At 37.0% G+C, this 8,094-nt stretch overlaps 1 protein-coding gene across 1 annotated transcript; it reads right to left on the bottom strand.

The window, feature by feature from the left end:
• Positions 1-1,265: 1,265 nt before the first annotated feature.
• On the bottom strand, positions 1,266-7,430 carry LOC135219878 (UDP-glycosyltransferase UGT5-like; the record flags this gene model as incomplete). Its single annotated transcript, XM_064257017.1, is given in 3 exon segments — positions 1,266-4,937; positions 5,488-5,707; positions 7,208-7,430. Coding segments are annotated over 3 exon segments (735 nt in total), but the record flags the coding sequence as incomplete, so codon positions are not given.
• Between the last annotated feature and the right edge of the window lie 664 nt (positions 7,431-8,094).

The raw sequence follows: 8,094 nt of genomic DNA, 5'->3' as shown, positions 1-8,094 counted from the left end.
GGGAGCACGACTCCTTGGCGGCATAAGGCCATTTTAACCAATGATTTGAATGTCGAAGAAAAGAACCACAGATTGACCAACACTTGGTGAGCAGCTTCAAAGAGTGGTCGTCAAGAGCCGTAGATATTTGTTTTAGACTTTGTTAGTCTCCACGATGACCCAGCAAATTTTCATTCTCTCTCTCTCCTTTCTCTTTTTCTTATCTCGGGCTGATGCTTCTTTTCAAATTGTTTGTGTGCTCTCAGCGAGCTCGGCTAGACCAGGGGATGGCCGGCCACCAGTACGGAGAGTTGATAGTTACAGAGATAATTGTTGAGATAACGAGCAAACTCCGGTGGGAGGAGCTGACGGTGTATAAGATTGAGGAGTCGCCCGGGAAATCATCGACAACCCGATGTTATCTCTCTCTCTCTTCTTATGCGATTCAGAACCAGTTTTCTACGATTTTGCAAATGATACCGATTATGAATTGATGGAAGCATACTTAGGCAGAGTTGTGTAGTTTTCAAGGCACACACACACATAATGTCTATGTGTAAGTAAAATATTGTGCAAGAAGTCTTTATTTCAGGTTGTGTTTAATCTGGGAACTCATTTCCAGATTTGCTGAGTCTGTGCTCCGTCCCCTCGCACGCAAGAGCTAGCTTACCGCGAGATGTTATTATTTTTGGAAACCAGCATTGCAGTAGTATTTGATTTTGGCCAGCTTTTCCATATTGTGAAAGATAGGAGAGATCTAGACATTATACGGCACTCTGACTACGTGTGGCCAATTTGCCTTGACTTTATCTCAGGCCAGTAAATGTTTCTTGTAAATAAATGTAAATTAGAGTAATCAGCTGGGTTTTCAATGGCGACCTTCCAGAATAAAGCTAAACAAATCCCTTTTAAAGTTATCTAAGGTAAGTCATAAGCTCTTCCCTTATTCCCTCTCATTTTCCACTTACGTTTGGGCATAAGGCCGCCCATACGTAATATATATATATATATATATATATATATATATATATATATATATATATATATATATATATATATATATAATACCGGTTTCACAATACTAATATCGCCAGTCAGGGTTTTATTTTATTTATTTAATAATATTATTTTTTTTAGGGTCTAATATAGCCGTTGACTTTTATATTCGCTGTATATAGTTTAAAATTTGGGTGAATAACTTTTTTTTTTTGCCTTGAATATATATATTCTAAGTAAATATATACCTTTTATGCTCTTGATCATTCCAGGTCACAAAATAAACACACTGCTTTTTAAAGAAATATTTTTACGTACACGAAACTTGTGGATAATAAAGGCTTTAGGTTTGCACTGTACATAAAAGTCTCTGTAATGGGTGTAGTGCCGTCAGTGCACCTCACTCGGTGCACTGTAGGCATTACTTCAGGTTCTTCCGCTACAACCCTTTTCATACCTTTTACTCTAACTCTGTTCATATTTCTTTTTCTTCCATCTGTCTTTCTTACCCTCTCCTAACAGAATTGTTTCGTATTGCAGCCATCCTCCTGTTACACTTTTAAAACCTTTTTAGCTCTCAGTCTCCCTTTCAGAGCAGAATGACCTCATAGGTCCCAGCGCTTGGCCTTTGGCCTAAATTTTATATTTCATTTCCACTCCTGTTATGAACATCACAATAGATGATAGATTCAAGAACTGTTTTCATATCGAAAACTGATAAACTGTTGATAAAAAAAGTTAATTAACTGAGGAATATATTCGTAAAATATACAAGATCCGAGAATTATATTAAAGAATATCGTTAACATAAAATAGAAAAAAGCAACAATTTCACCGACAAAATCATGTAGCCACGACTGCAGAAGAAATATGCATTACTCATGATAAGGATCTATGCAATATATATATATATATATATATATATATATATATATATATATATATATATATATATGTGTGTGTGTGTGTGTGTGTGTGTGTGTGTGTGGGTGTGTGTGTGTGTGTGTGTGGTAGTTCAAAATTAGATCACTACCATCAATATTTGGTAGCTTTTCGTCATCTTAATCGTCTTTAACTTTTATTATTCTTAGACATGCTTCTTAGCCCATTCTTGTTTTGAGTCATTAATCTCTTGGATGCAAATTCTACAGTCAGAGAATTTGCATTCCTATGTTGTTGCCGTCCGGATATCGTAAAGAAAGAGAAATAAGTGGAGAGAGAGAGAGAGAACAAGGAACACGCGAGAAAGCTTCAAAAAAAAAAAAATATATATATATTGGTTGTTACAGTAGGAAAACGCTCAGGAATTCTTTGTAATTTATTTTTTTTTGGGGGGGGTGTATAGGCCTAAAACTCTCCAAGCACTTTCCTACAACGCTCACGTAGTGGCAAGCAATAAATTCCCCTTCAAAAGGTGCCAGTTCGCTTTTAATTTGGTTTCAAGCATTAAAAAGCTTTTTAAAATATTACTTTAGTTTAGTCTTCCCTTATTTCTGATCGCACTCCAGTAGATTCTTAAAATTTTAGCTCTCCTTTCATGACTTTCTGAGTCTTCCATGGACGTAAAAAAAAAAAAAAATAAAAAAAAGAGATTGGTTACTGGAAGGTCCTGCCATCCAGAAATGTATATTAGGCTTATTCATGGTTACTCGGCACAACCAGATGCGCAGACGAGGTTCAAGCACTTTGAAGAAAGACTGTCTGGCGGAATACCTTGTTCGCCGTCAAAGTCATTGTAAGTATCTACAGTATTCTGTCACTGTACAAGACTGTAAAGCTTAAATGTAGGCAGCTATTAATGTAATATCAACAATGGTCATTAAGATTTGGCGAAACTATAAATTTTAGTCTCATTACCATTTTAGTCCTTTATCTTTAGAGCTATCTTTCCTAGATAGTGACCGTATCCACCTTTGCGGCGTGTTTAGTAAGAGACCCTTGGCGACTACCAGGAAAACAAACAAAAAGCCATAAATATCGTAAAGATAATGACTCTAAGGAAAATTAGTCTTAGATAACGACCCCCGAAAATCTTTGTTTGTCACTGTCTAGGAAAAAGATCCCTTTAGTGAAAACTCACTTTGTAATTCTATATAAGAATTAGACTCATGTTTCATTAAATCAATCCAAAATTACTCATGTTTGATCAAATCGGTCCAAAATTAGACTCATGTTTGATTATATCAATAACATGGTCTGTTGCGACGCTTGTAAACATAACAAGGAAATATATACAAATATTATATATATATATATATATATATATATATATATATATATATATATATATATAATGTGTGTGTGTTTGAATGAAAAGAAGTGGATATTAGAGTTAAATGTAATCATTTCTCAAAGGAACACGGCGCTGCCATGTTGGTTTCGGTGTACTTAATCCGCTTCTTATCCCAGTCTTTATACGCCCTATGGTCACGGACACGGGTAAACTAGAATAAATTCCTTCCTAAGTTTTATCTTTTTTTTAAAGATATCAGATTCTTCATGAATGGAAAACTACATTCTCTTTTATTTACAATGAAATCATTTAGTTATTTTTTTTATCCTTTTATTAAATGTTTATTTTCAGGTCGTTCTACGACCACGGGCACTGTTAATTAAGGATGTACTCTGAATAGGTCTAGGAAAGTTCACCCTTCCGTAAAGCAATTTCTCTTCCTCCTTATATTATTTTGATAATTTTGCACTAGACAGAACCCAGGAAATTTAATGTTTAATAAAGAACTTGTTTAGCAAGCAACTCTTCATTTGGTTAATTGTATTGATTCGGATGATTTTGGATAAATCGTGGTTTTAATAGCGCTTGTAGTATCTAATTTTGATCCTGAATTTACTTATGATGATACAATACAACTGGTGTATTTTCGCTTACTCGGGGAGTAAGCCTACAAACGACTTTGTTATTGTTGTTGTTCTTGTTGGGGGGTTAGGAGAGTTCTATGGAAGAGCATAAAAAGGTCTGAAAAAGATGTTTCGCATAAAGTTCAAGAGATAAGAATTTTAGGATAGGATATTATGGTTCATTTATTAGAATGAAAATGTAAAAGGCAAATAATGTGCATGTTAAACAGTATACAGAAATTAGTTTTTTTTAAGAATAAACGCCTCAGATTTTTTTAAATCAACAGTTTATCAATCAGAAATGTCATTATCTGACTGGTGATGGTATTGCAAAACACGATCTTATTACCGTAGCCCAATAATTTATATGTGTAGTTTATGTAATGAGAAATCACTCCTTAAAGGCTACGTTTTTCTTCTGTTTTTATCATAAAGGTTTCTGGTATATCTTATGACTCCATGATACGACATCATCCTTAAGGAAAACAGTATCGAAGCTAGGCCAAGTACGAAGACATCTTGAGCCAGCCACCGGGGTAACTTTATTAGATAAACTTAACACTTTAGCTGTCACTGATAATGTTGATGACACCAGTTTGCAGTTAAGCAGGTGTAAAAGAGATTGAAGTAAAATGAGACAGAGATACGAATCTTTAAAACTTATCTGTAGCTATTATGGCACTGTATACTAGATATAGTACTTTAATTTGGATATACTATTCGGCTGACCAACGCACTTTCGAGTGAACAATGTTTTCATCGTATACATAACCCATTTTTATATCATAACATAACACAAACGTTTGTCTCTACATTACTGATTCTTCTTTTTAGCATTCTTCGCTTTGCTTTTAGTAAATACCGCCCGTAGGATCTTCTTGACAGTCCAGCGGACGACCAGGAGAACTGTGACCACGATCAAGAAGAAGAGCGCCAAGACATCCAGCAGGAGATACTCCACCCAAGAGAGACTGGCTCCGGGGGACCTCAGTCTAGGTGCTCCCTTGTGCCTGACGACGTACTCGGTCCAAAAGATGGCCCTCTCCAGGGGGGGATTCAGCTGATCCTTCAGGCAACGGGATACTGAAGATATAGTTTCCGAATACCTGAAGTAAATGAACTGAAAATTAACACCTTATACTGTACGGGAGACTGAAGCATAGGTCTATTTAAAACAATAGACCCATCTCATCTAAACAATAGGCTGAATATACAAATTAATGGTACACAGGGAAAAGACTTAATTGCAAAAACTTTGACAGTCTTTTCGTTTTCAGAACAACATATAAAGGTTTTGCTGAACTTTCTATAATATTTTCTACTTCTACTCCTAAAGATTCTAGTTAAGTTTTCGGTAGGAAGATAATAATAGTTTCAATAAACTTCAGTCTAGAAATGCACAGAGTATTTAATTTCTAACACAATTTTTGTATGTATATATATATATAATATATATATGTGTGTGTGTGTGTGTGTGTGTGTGTGTGTGTGTGTGTGTGTGAAGAAAGGATGCTCATGAAAAATACATAAACTCTCCCAGAGTTTGCCTCATTCAATACATAATCAGAACATCATTTGCTAAGTCGTAGAAAACTGGTTCTGAATCGCATAAAGAGAGAGAGAGAGAGAGAGAGAGAGAGAGAGAGAGAGAGTTACCTCGGGTTCTCGATGATTTCCTGGACCGACTCCGTAATCTTCTCCACCGTCAGCTCCTCCCAGACGAGCCATAGACCAAACCCAGATGTCTGGGCCTTGATGCCGTTCTTTTCTTGGTCCCCGAATATCGGAAGGGCCAGGACGGGTTTGCCGTGGTAGCAGGACTCCTGGAGGCTCAGCAAACCTCCGTGGGTGATGAATAACTTCACGTTGGGGTGAGCTTTTTTGAAAAAGAGACAGAGAGGAAGGAGTCTTTTTAATTAATATAATTTTTTTTTTAGGTGTAGTGTTCCACAGAAATAGCGTGAAGTGCATAACAGCTTTGAATCTATTCTGAACTGGAAGAATCTTTGCAAGAAGTAAGTTTGTTTTGGGTGCTTTCGGTAGGAAAATTCTGTTTATATTAGGGGAAAATTTCGCAGCTTCTTGTTCAATAAAATAGCAAAGCGCCGATTGAACCTTAAGGCTACGTTCACACAGGGCGTTTTTTAACAGCGCGGTGAGTCTGATACGCGAGGTCGATTGATCAATGTTAGTTTATGGAATCGTTGACACGTAACCGCGACGGTTTCCAATACACCACGGTAGCTAGATTCCCTTTGGCAACGCGGCGTTGCCGGGATTGTCGAGATACATACAAGTGAATGACATCGTTCACACACGGCGGTGAACCGCCCTTTTTGAGGACAACAGGCGCCATCATTGGCTGTGTGTCAGCCAATGAGAAAAGAAGTTGTGCGTTACCATAGGCCATACACACCTGAATATGCAACAATATTCAAGTGCCTCACACTATAGCAACACACCGACACCACCACAAACATTCCATCCAAATATTCCTCCACCAGGGACTACTGTCAGCCAAGTTTTCTGATACACAGTCAAAATATACTGGAAACCAACATACATATACGGTATGCAACAGAAATAGAATTAGTAAATGCATGGCATTTTTTCCAGGGAAATAGGTGTTTGATTTATATATAGAACACATTTCCTTCAATAAAACCGATTATAATGAAGGACTCTCCTTAATGTCAAGTTTTTGTTCTGGGCAGATGGAATCCCTAATCGAGGTGTTGATCTTCGATATGTCTATCATGATTAGGTCTAACATAGACATTCTAAAATTTTTAAAAAAATTAAAAAAAAAATCATGCTTTGTGCGAACCTACCCTAACTGTCAACGGGAACATCAAAAGCAAAGGTAAACCACATCACACATCTAGGTCTATATTTTCAATGGTTTTGCCAAAGTAGTGACCTATTAAGGGAGATGGTCAAATAAACATTCCCACTGTACTGTGAGATCCTCATGCTATTAAGCCCCAGTAATTACTGACTGACTAACTGGTGAATTTAGGCTGTCATGCCAAGCCCTGGGCCACTGTAACCCATTCAGGCTTAAGCCAGTGAAAGAAGGCTGTTAGACTTTTTGGGCAGCGAGACAAAGACCTCCACCAAGTGTCTGAAGGTAGAACTGAGGGAGAACCCCAATAGTTGCAATAAGAAGTTGGAGAGGTTGAACAGCAAGACTGTGGAAAAGAAAAGGGAATGGAAGTAAAGTAAAAATTTAAACAGTGGGCATAGCTAGGAGACGAATGGATGCTGCAAACACCCATAGTAATGCCTACAGGTGACCATTTGAGGTGCACTGACGTCATACCCTCCTACGGGGGACCCAAGTAACGATAAAAGACAGACTAACACCTAGTACTACCTAGGATATCCTGCTGGGGGAGCCACTTCTTGATCATGACGTTGTCCGAAACGCCCTCGATGTCCCTCTCGAACTTCCACAGAATCCTATGGTTTAATCTCTTAAAGGCCTCGACCAGCATGTCCCTGTACTTCGAGGGCATCGAGTCTCCTCGGGCAACGGAGCCTAGGCTGAAGTAGATGGCTCCTTCAGGCCCTGCCCCATCGAGCCAGGATTTGATGTCCTGCAGAGGAATAGACCTTAAAGTAAGCAAGTATGTTAGAAGACGAAGAAGATATGACAAAGTTCTTACCAAATAATTATTGACATAGGCAGAAGAAAAAAAAACCGAGATATACTCAGTGTCAGGTCAGTGAAAGTAAGAGATAACTCGGAGCAGAATAATGTATGACTTTGTAGGCTAAAATAAAGCAAGCCATGTTTCATATTTAGCACAAATAAACTAATGCATGGACGCACTTCTGTGAATTACACGTTTTTATTCAAAGAGAAGAGGTTTTTCTATTCAACATCAAAAAATATTAGCTGAACAGAGCTAAGATATGTTTGAAATGGCTTAGGTTTTGATACTTCTGCACGATAAGTGAAACATATCTGGTTTTGTAGACTAATATCCTTTTCCTATTCTTTAGATTAAAGAAAATATGTTATAAATTCTATCATCCTAAGATTTAAAAATTCAAGGGTTCTAAGATTTTAATAAATTTCAGATTGATCGAACTCTGCAATCATAAAATGATGAACTTTAGTATTATGAAATTCCAAAATTAATTAAATAAATAAGTAAAACTCACAATTATACAAGTATATGATTAAAAAACTTTAGGCTTATTGAATTTAAAATATTACGACCCTAGCATTCCATCATAATTCTGCAGTACGAAACC

Source organism: Macrobrachium nipponense, chromosome 1 (assembly GCF_015104395.2).
Source record: "Macrobrachium nipponense isolate FS-2020 chromosome 1, ASM1510439v2, whole genome shotgun sequence".
Classification (NCBI taxonomy): Eukaryota; Metazoa; Arthropoda; class Malacostraca; order Decapoda; family Palaemonidae; genus Macrobrachium; species Macrobrachium nipponense.
Note: the sequence above shows the minus strand (reverse complement) of the source record. Positions and strands in the feature narration are given on the sequence as shown.